At 45.9% G+C, this 19,464-nt stretch overlaps 1 protein-coding gene across 1 annotated transcript in view; it reads right to left on the bottom strand.

Moving 5' to 3' along the window:
- Positions 1-19,464, bottom strand: part of LOC109880306 (sorting nexin-30) — a 47,053-nt gene that overhangs the window by 12,295 nt on the left and 15,294 nt on the right. Inside the window, exons 3-6 of the mRNA XM_031802955.1 lie at positions 16,549-16,659; positions 14,088-14,246; positions 6,278-6,467; positions 5,153-5,352 (exon numbers count right to left, since the gene is read on the bottom strand). Of these exons, the coding sequence (XP_031658815.1) occupies positions 5,153-5,352; positions 6,278-6,467; positions 14,088-14,246; positions 16,549-16,659 (660 nt within the window). The remainder of the gene's footprint in view (positions 1-5,152; positions 5,353-6,277; positions 6,468-14,087; positions 14,247-16,548; positions 16,660-19,464) is intronic.

Here is a 19,464-nt window from a genome sequence, read left to right as displayed (position 1 = left end):
AGATGTGACAAACAAGACTGGGTTAGTTAGTTACTAGAGAGAGGTGACTGAAACAAGACTGGGTTAGTTAGTTACTAGAGAGGTGACTGAAACAAGACTGGGTTAGTTAGTAGAGAGATGTGACTGAAACAAGACTGGGTTAGTTAGTAGAGAGATGTGACTGAAACCTGACTGGGTTAGTTAGTTACTAGAGAGAGGTGACTGAAACAAGACTGGGTTAGTTAGTTACTAGAGAGATGTGACTGAAACAAGACTGGGTTAGTTAGTAGAGAGAGGTGACTGAAACAAGACTGGGTTAGTTAGTTACTAGAGAGATGTGACTGAAACAAGACTGGGTTAGTTAGTTACTAGAGAGATGTGACTGAAACAAGACTGGGTTAGTTAGTTACTAGAGAGAGGTGACTGAAACAAGACTGGGTTAGTTAGTAGAGAGAGGTGACAGAAACAAGACTGGGTTAGTTAGTTACTAGAGAGATGTGACTGAAACAAGACTGGGTTAGTTAGTTACTAGAGAGATGTGACTGAAACAAGACTGGGTTAGTTAGTTACTAGAGAGATGTGACTGAAACAAGACTGGGTTAGAAACCAGACTGGGTTAGTTAGTTAGTTACTAGAGAGATGTGACTGAAACAAGACTGAGTTAGTTAGTTACTAGAGAGATGTGACTGAAACAATACTGGGTTAGAAACCAGACTGGGTTAGTTAGTTAGTTACTAGAGAGATGTGACTGAAACAAGACTGGGTTAGTTAGTAGAGAGAGGTGACTGAAACAAGACTGGGTTAGTTAGTTACTAGAGAGATGTGACTGAAACAAGACTGGGTTAGTTAGTTACTAGAGAGATGTGACTGAAACAAGACTGGGTTACTTAGTTACTAGAGAGAGGTGACTGAAACAAGACTGGGTTAGTTAGTAGAGAGAGGTGACAGAAACAAGACTGGGTTAGTTAGTTACTAGAGAGATGTGACTGAAACAAGACTGGGTTAGTTAGTTACTAGAGAGATGTGACTGAAACAAGACTGGGTTAGTTAGTTACTAGAGAGATGTGACTGAAACAAGACTGGGTTAGAAACCAGACTGGGTTAGTTAGTTAGTTACTAGAGAGATGTGACTGAAACAAGACTGGGTTAGTTAGTTACTAGAGAGATGTGACTGAAACAAGACTGGGTTAGAAACCAGACTGGGTTAGTTAGTTAGTTACTAGAGAGATGTGACTGAAACAAGACTGGGTTAGTTAGTAGAGAGAGGTGACTGAAACAAGACTGGGTTAGTTAGTTACTAGAGAGATGTGACTGAAACAAGACTGGGTTAGTTAGTAGAGAGAGGTGACAGAAACAAGACTGGGTTAGTTAGTTACTAGAGAGATGTGACTGAAACAAGACTGGGTTAGTTAGTTAGTTACTAGAGAGATGTGACTGAAACAAGACTGGGTTAGTTAGTTAGTTACTAGAGAGATGTGACTGAAACAAGACTGGGTTAGTTAGTAGAGAGATGTGACTGAAACCTGACTGGGTTAGTTAGTTACTAGAGAGATGTGACTGAAACCAGACTGGGTTAGTTAGTTACTAGAGAGAGGTGACTGAAACAAGACTGGGTTAGTTAGTTACTAGAGAGATGTGACTGAAACAAGACTGGGTTAGTTAGTAGAGAGAGGTGACTGAAACAAGACTGGGTTAGTTAGTTACTAGAGAGATGTGACTGAAACAAGACTGGGTTAGTTAGTTACTAGAGAGATGTGACTGAAACAAGACTGGGTTAGTTAGTTACTAGAGAGAGGTGACTGAAACAAGACTGGGTTAGTTAGTAGAGAGAGGTGACAGAAACAAGACTGGGTTAGTTAGTTACTAGAGAGATGTGACTGAAACAAGACTGGGTTAGTTAGTTACTAGAGAGATGTGACTGAAACAAGACTGGGTTAGTTAGTTACTAGAGAGATGTGACTGAAACAAGACTGGGTTAGAAACCAGACTGGGTTAGTTAGTTAGTTACTAGAGAGATGTGACTGAAACAAGACTGAGTTAGTTAGTTACTAGAGAGATGTGACTGAAACAATACTGGGTTAGAAACCAGACTGGGTTAGTTAGTTAGTTACTAGAGAGATGTGACTGAAACAAGACTGAGTTAGTTAGTAGAGAGAGGTGACTGAAACAAGACTGGGTTAGTTAGTTACTAGAGAGATGTGACTGAAACAAGACTGGGTTAGTTAGTTACTAGAGAGATGTGACTGAAACAAGACTGGGTTAGTTAGTTACTAGAGAGAGGTGACTGAAACAAGACTGGGTTAGTTAGTAGAGAGAGGTGACAGAAACAAGACTGGGTTAGTTAGTTACTAGAGAGATGTGACTGAAACAAGACTGGGTTAGTTAGTTACTAGAGAGATGTGACTGAAACAAGACTGGGTTAGTTAGTTACTAGAGAGATGTGACTGAAACAAGACTGGGTTAGAAACCAGACTGGGTTAGTTAGTTAGTTACTAGAGAGATGTGACTGAAACAAGACTGGGTTAGTTAGTTACTAGAGAGATGTGACTGAAACAAGACTGGGTTAGTTAGTTACTAGAGAGATGTGACTGAAACAAGACTGGGTTAGTTAGTAGAGAGAGGTGACAGAAACAAGACTGGGTTAGTTAGTTACTAGAGAGATGTGACTGAAACAAGACTGGGTTAGTTAGTTACTAGAGAGATGTGACTGAAACAAGACTGGGTTAGTTAGTTACTAGAGAGATGTGACTGAAACAAGACTGGGTTAGTTAGTTACTAGAGAGAGGTGACTGAAACAAGACTGGGTTAGAAACCAGACTGGGTTAGTTAGTTACTAAAGAGATGTGACTGAAACAAGACTGGGTTAGAAACCAGACTGGGTTAGTTAGTTACTAGAGAGATGTGACTGAAACAAGACTGGATTACAGCCTTATTCTAAAATTGATTAAATTGTTTTTTTCCCCTCATCAATCTACACACAATATCCCATAAAAAAAAAATCAAAAACAGGTTCAGACATTTTTGCAAATGTACTATAAATAAACTGAAATATCACATTTACATAAGTATTCAGACCCTTTACTCAGTACTTTGTTAAAGCACCTTTGGCAGCGATTACAGACTCCAGTTTTCTTGGGTATGACGCTACAAGCTTGACACAACTGTATTTGGGGAGTTTCTCCCATTCTTCTCAGCAGATCCTCTCAAGCTCTGTCAGGTTGGATGGGGAGGGTCGCTGTACAGCTATTTTCAGGTCACTCCAGAGATGTTCGATCGGGTTCAAGTCCGGGCTCTGGCTGCATTGTCTTGGCTGTGTGCTTAGGGTCGTTGTCCTGTTGGAAGGGCAACCGTCGCCCCAGTCTGAGGTCCTGAGCGCTCTGGAGCAGGTTTTCATCAAGGATCTCTGTACTTTGCTCCTTCATTTTTCCCTCGATCCTGACTAGTCTCCCAGTCCCTGCCGCTGAAAAACATCCCCACAGCATGATGCTACGATCACCATGCTTCACCGTAGGGATGGTGCCAGGTTTCAATCTTGGTTTCATCAGACCAGAGAATCTTGTTTCTCATGGTCTGAGAGTCCTTTAGGTGCCTTTTGGCAAACTCCAAGCGTGCTGTCATGTGCCTTTTACTGAGGAGTGGCTTCCGTCTGGCCACTCAACCATAAAGGCCTGATTAATGGAGTGCTGTAGAGATGGTTGTGCTTCTGGAAGGTTCTCCCATCTCCACAGAGGAAGTGACCAAGGCCCTTCTTCCCTGATTAATTCCTTCTTCCCTGACTCTAGGAAGAGTCTTGGTGGTTCCAAACGTCTTCCATTTTAAGAATGAGGTCACTGTGTTCTTGGGGACCTTCAATGCTGCAGAAATGTTTTGGGACCCTTCCCCAGATCGGTGCCTCGACACAATCCTGTCTCGGAGCTCTACGGACAATTCCTTCTACCTCATGGCTTGGTTTTTGCTCTGACATTGTACTGTCAACTGTGGGACCTTATATAGACAGGTGTGTGTCTTTCCAAATTATGGCCGATCAATTGAATTTACCACAGGTGGACTCCAATCAAGATGTAGAAACATCTCAAGGATGATCAATGGAAACAGGATGCACCTGAGCTCAATTTGGAGTCTCATAGCAAAGGGTCTGAATACTTATGTAAAGGTATAATTTATATGCCCCCCTTTGTCTCCCCAATCTCTTGATATCCGATTGTGATCCAATTACAATCTTGTCTCATCGCTGTAACTCCCCAACGGGATCGGGAGAGGTGAAGGTCGAGTCACGCGTCCTCTGAAACATGACCCGCCAAAACGCACTTCTTAACACCCAAGACTGGGTTATAAACAAGACTGGTTTAGTTAGTAGAGAGATGTGACAAACAAGACTGGTTTAGTTAGTAGAGAGATGTGACAAACAAGACTGGTTTAGTTAGTAGAGAGATGTGACAAACAAGACTGGGGTAGTTAGTAGAGAGAGGTGACAAACAAGACTGGGGTAGTTAGTAGAGAGAGGTGACAAACAAGACTGGGGTAGTTAGTAGAGAGATGTAACAAACAAGACTGGTTTAGTTAGTAGAGAGATGTGACAAACAAGACTGGTTTAGTTAGTAGAGAAATGTGACAAACAAGACTGGGGTAGTTAGTAGAGAGATGTAACAAACAAGACTGGTTTAGTTAGTAGAGAGATGTGACAAACAAGACTGGTTTAGTTAGTAGAGAAATGTGACAAACAAGACTGGGGTAGTTAGTAGAGAGATGTAACAAACAAGACTGGTTTAGTTAGTAGAGAGATGTGACAAACAAGACTGGTTTAGTTAGTAGAGAGATGTGACAAGCAAGACTGGTTTAGTTAGTAGAGCGATGTGACTGAGACAACACTGGGTTAGTTAGTTAGTAAGTTAGTTAGAGTGATGTGAAGGAAATATAACTGGGTTAGTTAGTTAGTTAGTTAGCAGAGTGGTGTGACTGAAACAACACTGGGTTGGGTGGAATCAGAGTCATATGTAGAGAAAGTCCCTGGCTGTGGTTAGAACTAAGGAACGTGTTGGAGGTCAGAGGTCAGGGTCAAATGGGAGACATGGGGATGGAACTAAGGAACGTGTTGGAGGTCAGAGGTCACGGTCAAATGGGAGACATGGGGTTGGAACTAAGGAACGTGTTGGAGGTCAGAGGTCAGACTTACCTTCATGGACTCGATATAGAGGACGTATTCTCGGAGCACGGGCAGGAAGTCTCCGCTCATATCCTGGGTGAGTTCGTCCAGGGCGATGGAGCAGTTAGCCATGCAGCTGGCCACGCCCTCCAGAGGCCCCTGTAGCTCCGCCTCCGACGCCGCCCAGGTGGTGTAGACTGGACCGTACTCCTTCAGCTCTGCTAGGTACTCTACACACACACACACACACACACACGGAGGGGAAGAGTAAGGGACGCAGAGTCAAAACCCAGCTGGTGTAGAATGGACCATAATCCTTCAGCTCTGCTAGGTACTCTACACACACACACACACACACGGAGGGGAAGAGTAAGGGAAGAGCAGACCGAGATCACACAGAGAGACAGAGAGGGGAAGAGCAGACCGAGATCACACAGAGAGACAGAGAGGGGAAGAGCAGACCGAGATCACACAGAGAGACAGAGAGGGGAAGAGCAGACCGAGATCACACAGAGAGACAGAGAGGGGAAGAGCAGACCGAGATCACACAGTGAGACAGAGAGGGGAAGAGCAGACCGAGATCACACAGTGAGACAGAGAGGGGAAGAGCAGACCGAGATCACACAGGGAGACAGAGAGGGGAAGAGCAGACCGAGATCACACAGAGAGACAGTCTGACAGTGTCCCAGCACAGAGACAGTCTGACAGTGTCCCAGCACAGAGACAGTCTGACAGTGTCCCAGCACAGAGACAGTCTGACAGTGTCCCAGCACAGAGACAGTCTGACAGTGTCCCAGCACAGAGACAGTCTGACAGAGTCCTAGCACAGGGAGAGAGTCTGACAGAGAGTCCCAGCTCAGAGAAACAGTCTGACAGGGAGTCCCAGCTCAGAGAGACAGTCTGACAGGGAGTCGCAGCTCAGAGAGACAGTCTGACAGGGAGTCGCAGCACAGAGAGACAGAGTCTGACAGAGTCCCAGCACAGAGAGACAGTCCGACAGAGAGTCCCAGCACAGTGAGACAGTCTGACAGAGAGTCCCAGCACAGTGAGACAGTCTGACAGAGTCGCAGCACAGAGAGACAGTCCGACAAGAGTCCCAGCACAGTGAGACAGTCCGACAGAGTGAAGTATGAACAAGACAGTTATGTTACCCACCAGACTGTTCTTTGATGATTCTCTGTGCTATCCTGTCGATAGTACCCAGCTTCTGTGTGAACATATCCAGGTAGTCTCCCATAGCAGAAAACTCCACGGGTCGGCCCCTCAGCTTGTACCCTCCTGTCACGTACTTCACCGACTCCCCCATCTTAGAGAGCAGGGCTAGGCCTTGTCTCTTATTCAGGTCCTGAGGAGAAACCACAACACGCAGGTTAACACCACAACACAACACGCAGGTTAACACCACAACACAACACGCAGGTTAACACCACAACACGCAGGTTAACACCACACCACAACACGCAGGTTAACACCACACCACAACACGCAGGTTAACACCACACCACAACACGCAGGTTAACACCACACCACAACACGCAGGTTAACACCACAACACAACACGCAGGTTAACACCACAACACGCAGGTTAACACCAAAACACGCAAGTTAACACCATAACACGCAGGTTAACATCACAACACAACATGCAGGTTAACACCACACCACAACACGCAGGTTAACACCACACCACAACACGCAGGTTAACACCACACCACAACACGCAGGTTAACACCACACCACAACACGCAGGTTAACACCACACCACAACACGCAGGTTAACACCACAACACGCAGGTTAACACCACAACACGCAGGTTAACACCACAACACGCAGGTTAACACCACAACACAACACGCAGGTTAACACCACAACACAACACGAAGGTTAACACCAAAACACGCAGGTTAACATCACAACACAACACGCAGGTTAACACCACAACACAACACGCAGGTTAACGCCACAACATGCAGGTTAACACCACAACATGCAGGTTAACACCACACCACGCAGGTTAACACCACAACACGCAGGTTAACACCACAACACGCAGGTTAACACCACACCACAACACGCAGGTTAACACTACACCACAACACGCAGGTTAACACTACACCACAACACGCAGGTTAACACTACAACACGCAGGTTAACACCACACAACAACACGCAGGTTAACACCACAACACGCAGGTTAACACCACAACACGCAGGTTAACACCACAACACGCAGGTTAACACCACAACACGCAGGTTAACACTACACCACAACACGCAGGTTAACACTACACCACAACACGCAGGTTAACACCACAACACGCAGGTTAACACCACAACACGCAGGTTAACACCACAACACGCAGGTTAACACCACAACATGCAGGTTAACACCACAACACGCAGGTTAAAACCACAACACAACACGCAGGTTAACACCACCACACGCAGGTTAACACCACAACACGCAGGTTAACACCACAACACAACACGCAGGTTAACACCACAACACAACACGCAGGTTAACAACACAACACGCAGGTTAACAACACAACACGCAGGGTAACACCACAACACGCAGGTTAACACCACAACACGCAGGTTAACACCACAACACAACACGCAGGTTAACACAACAACACGCAGGTTAACACCACAACACGCAGGTTAACACCACAACACGCAGGTTAACACCACAATACGCAGGTTAACACCACACCACAACACGCAGGTTAACACCACAACACGCAGGTTAACACCACAACATGCAGGTTAACACTACACCACAACATGCAGGTTAACACTACACCACAACACGCAGGTTAACACCACAACACAACACGCAGGTTAAAACCACAACACAACACGCAGGTTAAAACCACAACACAACATGCAGGTTAAAACCACAACACAACACGCAGGTTAACACCACAACACAACACGCAGGTTAACACCACAACACAACACGCAGGTTAACACCACAACACAACACGCAGGTTAACACCACAACACAACACGCAGGTTAACACCACAACACGCAGGTTAACACCACAACACGCAGGTTAACACCACAACACGCAGGTTAACACCACAACACAACACGCAGGTTAAAACCACAACACAACACGCAGGTTAAAACCACAACACAACACGCAGGTTAACACCACAACACAACACGCAGGTTAACACCACAACACAACACGCAGGTTAACACCACAACACAACACGCAGGTTAACACCACAACACAACACGCAGGTTAACACCACAACACGCAGGTTAACACCACACCACAACACGCAGGTTAACACCACAACACGCAGGTTAACACCACACCACAACACGCAGGTTAACACCACAACACAACACGCAGGTTAACACCACACCACAACACGCAGGTTAACACCACACCACACAGGTTAACACCACACCACAACACGCAGGTTAACACCACAACACGCAGGTTAACACCACACCACAACACGCAGGTTAACACCACAACACAACACGCAGGTTAACACCACAACATGCAGGTTAACACCACAACATGCAGGTTAACACCACAACACGCAGGTTAACACCACAACACGCAGGTTAACACCACAACACGCAGGTTAACACCACAACACGCAGGTTAACACCACAACACGCAGGTTAACACCACAACACGCAGGTTAACACCACAACACGCAGGTTAACACCACAACACAACATGCAGGTTAACACCACACCACAACACGCAGGTTAACACCACAACACACAGGTTAACACCACACCACAACACGCAGGTTAACACCACAACACGCAGGTTAACACCACACCACAACACGCAGGTTAACACCACAACACAACATGCAGGTTAACACCACAACACGCAGGTTAACACCACAACACAACATGCAGGTTAACACCACAACATGCAGGTTAACACCACAACTGGCAGGTTAACACCCACAACACGCAGGTTAACACCACAACACGCAGGTTAACACCACAACACGCAGGTTAACACCACAACACGCAGGTTAACACCACAACACGCAGGTTAACACCACAACACGCAGGTTAACACCACAACACGCAGGTTAACACCACAACACGCAGGTTAACACCACAACACGCAGGTTAACACCACAACACGCAGGTTAACACCACAACACAACACGCAGGTTAACACCACAACACAACACGCAGGTTAACACCACAACACAACACGCAGGTTAACACCACAACATGCAGGTTAACACCACAACACAACACGCAGGTTAACACCACAACATGCAGGTTAACACCACAACACAACACGCAGGTTAACACCACAACACAACACGCAGGTTAACACCACAACATGCAGGTTAACACCACAACACAACACGCAGGTTAACACCACAACACGACACGCAGGTTAACACCACAACACGACACGCAGGTTAACACCACAACACGACACGCAGGTTAACACCACAACATGCAGGTTAACACCACAACACAACACGCAGGTTAACACCACAACACGCAGGTTAACACCACAACACAACACGCAGGTTAACACCACAACACAACACGCAGGTTAACACCACAACACAACACGCAGGTTAACACCACAACACAACACGCAGGTTAACACCACAACACAACACGCAGGTTAACACCACAACACAACACGCAGGTTAACACCACAACACAACACGCAGGTTAACACCACAACACAACACGCAGGTTAACACCACAACACAACACGCAGGTTAACACCACAACACAACACGCAGGTTAACACCACAACACAACACGCAGGTTAACACCACAACACGCAGGTTAACACCACAACACGCAGGTTAACACCACAACACGCAGGTTAACACCACAACACGCAGGTTAACACCACAACACGCAGGTTAACACCACAACACAACATGCAGGTTAACACCACACCACAACACGCAGGTTAACACCACAACACACAGGTTAACACCACACCACAACACGCAGGTTAACACCACAACACGCAGGTTAACACCACACCACAACACGCAGGTTAACACCACAACACAACATGCAGGTTAACACCACAACACGCAGGTTAACACCACAACACAACATGCAGGTTAACACCACAACATGCAGGTTAACACCACAACATGCAGGTTAACACCACAACACGCAGGTTAACACCACAACACGCAGGTTAACACCACAACACGCAGGTTAACACCACAACACGCAGGTTAACACCACAACACGCAGGTTAACACCACAACACGCAGGTTAACACCACAACACGCAGGTTAACACCACAACACGCAGGTTAACACCACAACACGCAGGTTAACACCACAACACGCAGGTTAACACCACAACACAACACGCAGGTTAACACCACAACACAACACGCAGGTTAACACCACAACACAACACGCAGGTTAACACCACAACATGCAGGTTAACACCACAACACAACACGCAGGTTAACACCACAACATGCAGGTTAACACCACAACACAACACGCAGGTTAACACCACAACACAACACGCAGGTTAACACCACAACATGCAGGTTAACACCACAACACAACACGCAGGTTAACACCACAACACGACACGCAGGTTAACACCACAACACGACACGCAGGTTAACACCACAACACGACACGCAGGTTAACACCACAACATGCAGGTTAACACCACAACACAACACGCAGGTTAACACCACAACACGCAGGTTAACACCACAACACAACACGCAGGTTAACACCACAACACAACACGCAGGTTAACACCACAACACAACACGCAGGTTAACACCACAACACAACACGCAGGTTAACACCACAACACAACACGCAGGTTAACACCACAACACAACACGCAGGTTAACACCACAACACAACACGCAGGTTAACACCACAACACAACACGCAGGTTAACACCACAACACAACACGCAGGTTAACACCACAACACAACACGCAGGTTAACACCACAACACAACACGCAGGTTAACACCACAACACAACACGCAGGTTAACACCACAACACGACACGCAGGTTAACACCACAACACGACACGCAGGTTAACACCACAACATGCAGGTTAACACCACAACACAACATGCAGGTTAACACCACAACACAACATGCAGGTTAACACCACAACACGCAGGTTAACACCACAACACGCAGGTTAACACCACAACACAACATGCAGGTTAACACCACAACATGCAGGTTAACACCACAACACGCAGGTTAACACCACAACACGCAGGTTAACACCACAACACGCAGGTTAACACCACAACACGCAGGTTAACACCACAACACGCAGGTTAACACCACAACACGCAGGTTAACACCACAACACGCAGGTTAACACCACAACACGCAGGTTAACACCACAACACGCAGGTTAACACCACAACACGCAGGTTAACACCACACAACATGCAGGTTAACACCACAACACAACACGCAGGTTAACACCACAACACAACACGCAGGTTAACACCACAACACAACACGCAGGTTAACACCACAACACAACACGCAGGTTAACACCACAACAACACGCAGGTTAACACCACAACATGCAGGTTAACACCACAACACAACACGCAGGTTAACACCACAACACAACACGCAGGTTAACACCACAACACAACACGCAGGTTAACACCACAACACGACACGCAGGTTAACACCACAACACGACACGCAGGTTAACACCACAACATGCAGGTTAACACCACAACACAACACGCAGGTTAACACCACAACACAACACGCAGGTTAACACCACAACACGCAGGTTAACACCACAACACAACACGCAGGTTAACACCACAACACAACACGCAGGTTAACACCACAACACAACACGCAGGTTAACACCACAACACAACACGCAGGTTAACACCACAACACAACACGCAGGTTAACACCACAACACAACACGCAGGTTAACACCACAACACAACACGCAGGTTAACACCACAACACAACACGCAGGTTAACACCACAACACGACACGCAGGTTAACACCACAACACGACACGCAGGTTAACACCACAACACGACACGCAGGTTAACACCACAACACGACACGCAGGTTAACACCACAACATGCAGGTTAACACCACAACATGCAGGTTAACACCACAACACAACATGCAGGTTAACACCACAACACAACACGCAGGTTAACACCACAACACAACACGCAGGTTAACACCACAACACAACACGCAGGTTAACACCACAACACAACACGCAGGTTAACACCACAACACAACACGCAGGTTAACACCACAACACAACACGCAGGTTAACACCACAACACAACACGCAGGTTAACACCACAACACAACACGCAGGTTAACACCACAACACAACACGCAGGTTAACACCACAACACAACACGCAGGTTAACACCACAACACAACACGCAGGTTAACACCACAACACAACACGCAGGTTAACACCACAACACAACACGCAGGTTAACACCACAACACAACACGCAGGTTAACACCACAACACAACACGCAGGTTAACACCACAACACAACACGCAGGTTAACACCACAACACAACACGCAGGTTAACACCACAACACAACACGCAGGTTAACACCACAACACAACACGCAGGTTAACACCACAACACAACACGCAGGTTAACACCACAACACAACACGCAGGTTAACACCACAACACAACACGCAGGTTAACACCACAACACAACACGCAGGTTAACACCACAACACAACACGCAGGTTAACACCACAACACAACACGCAGGTTAACACCACAACACAACATGCAGGTTAACACCACAACACAACATGCAGGTTAACACCACAACATGCAGGTTAACACCACAACATGCAGGTTAACACCACAACATGCAGGTTAACACCACAACATGCAGGTTAACACCACAACATGCAGGTTAACACCACAACACAACATGCAGGTTAACACCACAACATGCAGGTTAACACCACAACACAACATGCAGGTTAACACCACACACAACATGCAGGTTAACACCACAACATGCAGGTTAACACCACAACACAACATGCAGGTTAACACCACAACACAACATGCAGGTTAACACCACAACACAACATGCAGGTTAACACCACAACACAACATGCAGGTTAACACCACAACACAACATGCAGGTTAACACCACAACACAACATGCAGGTTAACACCACAACATGCAGGTTAACACCACAACATGCAGGTTAACACCACAACACGCAGGTTAACACCACAACACGCAGGTTAACACTACACCACGCAGGGTAGAGCCTTGTCCACCACTGTTACAATATTAGACTAACTGACGTTTGAAAGACTTTGATTGGATACTCCTTAAAACTTTATTTAATTTACAGAGTTACGAGAGAGTGATATTTACAGTATTGTCATACCTCCCATGCTAACATACTATATAGAGCCCTGCATCAATGTTAAGCCTGAGCTGTACCCATGCCAGTGACCTTCAGGCCAGGCCCGAATGATTCTGCCTAATTTAAGGCCCGGCCCGAAACCACAAACTTCCTCTGCTAGTCAGTCACTCCCTGAACCTCCCCGTGTAAATACCATTTCCAATCTTCTCAAATGTATCTCTGGCTCTGCTCAACGACGAAGAGCCTTGACAGAGTACTTAGCTGTTGGCTACTTTTTGGTCTAAACTCCGACAACTCAAGGAACATTATCATTTTTTTCTAAACAAATCATCTTTCCTGTCTTATATTTGACAAGGTTGAAGCACTTCTGACACCACGTTATGATCAGTCAGACTTTACTGCAGCAGCAAATGAACAAATGGCTTCAAAATGTTAGTGATCAATTTAATTACAGCCGAGTCCTAACCATACCTCAGGCATTGATAAAAAACAGACCTAACCCGATAACGTCTGGGCCCATTGGGCTCTGGTAGAAGAGCTCTACTAACATACCTTGGCAGAAAGGAAGGAGTTTAAGTGTTCATTGAACGATAGGACAGGATGGTCAGCCACTCTCTTCAGGAACTTATCCAGAGCCTTCCTCCTCGTCTCAACAAACTCCTCAGAGAACCGGTCCACCACCCCCTTCATCACAAACTTCTCAGGGAGGGGCTGGAGGGGGCAGAGAGAGCACAAGAGAGATCGAGCGAGACAGGAGAGAGAGCGAGGAGCACGAGAGAGAGCGAGACAGAGCGAGCAAGAGTGACAGAGTGTGAGAGAGAGAGCAAGAGAGAGCAAAGAGAGAGAGAGTGCGAGAGAAAGAGAGAGAGAGAGCGAGGAGCGCGAGACAGAGCGAGAGAAGAGAGAGAGCGAGACAGGAGAGAGAGCGAGACAGAGCGAGAGAAGAGAGAGAAGAGAGAGCGAGAGAAGAGAAAGCGAGAGAAATTGAGATTGGGGGGACAAAGAGAGAGAGTAAACATATAAATTATCAAATACAAATCTTAGAATCAACTATTAAATACTTCCAGAACCTGCTGGATTCTCCAATTATATTGAATGAACTACAGGACAAAATACAAACCCTCCAACCCAAAAAGGCCTGTGGTGTTGATGGTATCCTCAATGAAATGATCAAATATACAGACAACAAATTCCAATTGGCTAAACTAAAACACTTTAACATCATCCTCCACTCTGGCATCTTCCCCAATATTTGGAACCAAGGACTGATCACCTCACTCCACAAAAGTGGAGACAAATTTGACCCCAATAATTACCGTGGGATATGCGTCAACAGCAACCTTGGGGAAATCCTCTGCATTATCATTAACAGCAGACTCGTACATTTCCTCAGTGAAAACAATGTACTGAGCAAATGTCAAATTAGATTTTTAACAAATTACATTACGACAGACCACTTATTCACAACTGCACACCCTAATTGACAACCAAACAAACCAAAACAAAGGCAAAGTCTCTTTGTTCATTTCAAAAAAGCTTTTCACTCAAAACTCAATGTTGGGGAAAAAACCTACAACATTATGAAATCCATGTACACAAACAACAAGTGTGTGGTTTCAATTGGCATATAAAAACACACATTTCTTCCCACAGGGCCGTGGGGTGAGACAGGGATGCAGCTTAAGCCCCACCCTCTTCAACATAAATATCAACGAATTGGCGCGGGCACTAGAACAGTCTGCAGCACCCGGCCTCATCCTACTAGAATCTGAAGTCAAATGTCTACTGTTTGCTGATGATCTGGTGCTTCTGTCCCAAACCAAGGAGGGCCTACAGCAGCACCTAGATCTTCTGCACAGATTCAGCCAGACCTGTGAGCATAGCCTTGCTACTGAGAAAGGCTGTCGTAGGCAGACCTGGCTCTCAAGAGAAGACAGGCTATGAGCACACTGCCCACAAAATGAGGTGGAAACTGAGCTGCACTTGCTAACCTCCTGCAAAATGTATGACCATATTAGAGACACATATTTCCCTCAGATTACACAGACCCACAAATTCAATTTTGATAAACTCCCATATCTACTGGGTGAAATACCACAGTGTGACATCACAGCAGCAAGATGTGTGACCTGTTGCCACAAGAAAAGGGCAACCAAGTGAAGAACAAACACCATTGTAAATACAACCCATATTTATGCTTATTTATTTTTCCTTTTGTACTTAAAGCATTTGCACATCATTATAACACTGTATATAAATATAATATGACATTTTATTATTTTGAGTGTAAAGTTTACTGTTAATTTTTATTGTTTATTTCACTTCTGTTTATTATCTAGTTCATTTTCTTTGACAATGTTGACATATGTTTCCGATGCCAATAAAGCCCTAATTTGAAACTGACATTTAATTGCGTAAGAGTGTCAAAAATCTGTGTTGCCGTCGGCCAAAGAGGGAATTTCTGAGCGAGAAACCAGGGTTCAGATCCAACCAGTTAAACTAGTACCTAAGGGTTACCTACTGGTATGGGATGTGTAGTCTAGGGTCAGGGGTTAAGGGTTACCTACTGGTATAAGATGTGTAGTCTAGGGTCAGGGGTTAAGGGTTACCTACTGGTATGAGATGTGTAGTCTAGGGTCAGGGGTTAAGGGTTACCTACTGGTATAAGATGTGTAGTCTAGGGTCAGGGGTTAAGGGTTACCTACTGGTATAAGATGTGTAGTCTAGGGTCAGGGGTTAAGGGTTACCTACTGGTATGAGATGTGTAGTCTAGGGTCAGGGGTTAAGGGTTACCTACTGGTATAAGATGTGTAGTCTAGGGTCAGGGGTTACCTACTGGTATAAGATGTGTAGTCTAGGGTCAGGGGTTACCTACTGGTATAAGATGTGTAGTCTAGGGTCAGGGGTTAAGGGTTACCTACTGGTATGAGATGTGTAGTCAGGGGTTAAGGGTTAAGGGTTACCTACTGGTATGAGATGTGTAGTCTAGGGTCAGGGGTTAAGGGTTACCTACTGGTATGAGATGTGTAGGCTGACTATCCTCCAACTTGGTCCTGAGCCAATCAAAGTCCTGGTAGCGTCTCCTCACGGTGTACTCTGGTAGGTCAAACTCCACCCGCGTTGTCTGGAGAGAGAGAGAGAGAGACATGGAGGGTTACACTGTGTTACCTAGCCTCAGAGTACTGTGGTAGGTCAAACTCCACCCGCGTTGTCTGGAGAGAGAGAGAGAGAGACATGGAGGGTTACACTGTGTTACCTAGCCTCAGAGTACTGTGGTAGGTCAAACTCCACCAGTCTGGAGCAGGTATTCCCAAACTGGGCTACACACAATGCCATCGGGGGTACGCCAAATAAAAATGGGATTCACATTTTCAAAAAAATACTATATATATATATATGTATATAAAACCTGTATTTTTTAAACTTCACATTTTCAAACAGTCCATTTATATTTTCCATTTTTGGGTTAGGCTTTTTTCTCTCAGCCTCGTTTCACTGCCAAACATACAATGAAACCATCTAGTGTTCAGCGAAATAAATAACAACACAATGTCAAATACAGGCGGTAAAATAATTAACATCCAATCACATGAACCGTTACTCTCTCGTGGGAATTCCACTAACGGGCCGTAAACGTAGCTGCTGCTCACGTTGGTATCTGTACTGATGGAGCAAAAGCCATGACAGGGAGACATAGTGGAGGGGTAACACGCGTGCAAGCAGTTGCTCCCGACGCCACTTGGGTCACTGCAGCATCCACCGAGAGGCTCTTGGGTCACTGCAGCATCCACCTAGAGGCTCTTGGGTCACTGCAGCATCCACCTAGAGGCTCTTGGGTACACTGCAGCATCCACCTAGAGGCTCTTGGGTACACTGCAGCATCCACCTAGAGGCTCTTGGGTACACTGCAGCATCCACCTAGAGGCTCTTGGGTACACTGCAGCATCCACCTAGAGGCTCTTGGGTACACTGCAGCATCCACCTAGAGGCTCTTGGGTACACTGCAGCATCCACCGAGAGGCTCTTGCTGCCAAGGGAACGCCTGACAGATTGAAATACATTTTGGACACTTCAGTGAAAATGGTTAACTTTGTTAAAGCAAGTCCCTGAACTCTCGTGTATTTTCTGCACTATGCAATGATATGGGAAGTGACCATGTAACGCTTTTACAACATACAGAAGTGCGCTGATTATCAAGGAGTATTGACACAGTTTTTTTTTTAATTGAGAGACGAGATTAAAGTTTTCACTTGCCTGACCGCTTGACGAGTTTCTCACACAACTATAAACTGGATTCAGTCTATCACAGTGCCTATCTGGGGGATGTAGGACAGGGACTCACCGCAACTATAGACTGAATCCAGTTTATCACAGTGCCTATCTGGGGGATGTAGGACAAGGACTCACCGCAACTATAAACTGGATTCAGTCTATCACAGTGCCTATCTGGGGGATCTAGGACAGGGACTCACCGCAACTATAAACTGGATTCAGTCTATCACAGTGCCTATCTGGGGGATCTAGGACAGGGACTCACCGCAACTATAAACTGGATTCAGTCTATCACAGTGCCTATCTGGGGGATCTAGGACAGGGACTCACCGCAACTATAAACTGGATTCAGTCTATCACAGTGCCTATCTGGGGGATCTAGGACAGGGACTCACCGCAACTATAAACTGGATTCAGTCTATCACAGTGGCTATCTGGGGGATCTAGGACAGGGACTCACCGCAACTATAAACTGGATTCAGTCTATCACAGTGCCTATCTGGGACAGGGACTCACCGCAACTATAAACTGGATTCAGTCTATCACAGTGCCATCTGTTTTGTTACCAAATCACCTCATACCACCCACCACAGCGACCTGTATGCTCTCGTCGGCTGGCCCTGCTACATATTCGTCGCGAGACCAACTGGCTCCAAGTCATCAAAACGTCTCTGCTAGATAAAGCCCGGCCTTCTCAGCTCACTGGTCACGATAACAACACCCACCCGTAGCACGCGCTACATCTCATTGGTCATCCCCAAAGCCAACAAGCCTGCTTGTAATAAAAGCATGGATCAGTCTCTCTGTATCAGCCTGAGAGAGAAACAGCTGCACCGTGGCAATGTTCCTCAGGTGGTAAAAAGCTATTTTGGTCACATTCCTAAAGTGTGATTCAAAATGGAGTTCAGAATCTAAAATAACAACTAGGTTTTTTACCTGGTGTTTTATCTTTATTGCCCATTAATTAACATGTGCGTCGAGATTCTCTCCCTGTGCTTTGGCTCTAACAATAAGTACCTCGGTATTGTCTTGATTTAGCTGTTGGAAGTTGAGCCAACCAACTATTTAAAATCACTAATACAGTCTAATAATTTATCCGTGGATCTAAAATCCTCTGGTGACACAGAGATGTAAAGTTGTGTATCATCTGCCTAGCAGTGGAAATCTGTGCTTTGTGATAACGATGTCAAGGGGTAACATATATACCAAACTGAACAGTAACGGACCATTTGATATGTATTGAGTTGTTCACCAAGGGACACAAAACTATTGATCGGTTAAATATGTCCTAAACCAAATCCGAACTGGACCAGAAAGGCCGCACTGAAATCCAAGAATACCGTAGGACTGTCCCCGACTAAAAAAAAGTATCTCTCTCTCCTCCCTGTGACTAGAACCCATTGTCGCTCTCTCCTCCCTGTGACTAGAACCCATTGTCGCTCTCTCCTCCCTGTGACTAGAACCCATTGTCTCTCTCTCCTCCCTGTGACTAGAACCCATTGTCTCTCTCTCCTCCCTGTGACTAGAACCCATTGTCTCTCTCTCCTCCCTGTGACTAGAACCCATTGTCTCTCTCTTCTCCCTGTGACTGTGACTAGAACCCATTGTCTCTCTCTCCTCCCTGTGACTAGAACCCATTGTCTCTCTCTCCTCCCTG

The sequence above is a fragment of the Oncorhynchus kisutch genome, linkage group LG23 (genome assembly GCF_002021735.2).
Source record: "Oncorhynchus kisutch isolate 150728-3 linkage group LG23, Okis_V2, whole genome shotgun sequence".
In the NCBI taxonomy this organism is placed as follows: Eukaryota; Metazoa; Chordata; class Actinopteri; order Salmoniformes; family Salmonidae; genus Oncorhynchus; species Oncorhynchus kisutch.
This window is presented reverse-complemented; position numbering and strand designations above follow the sequence as displayed.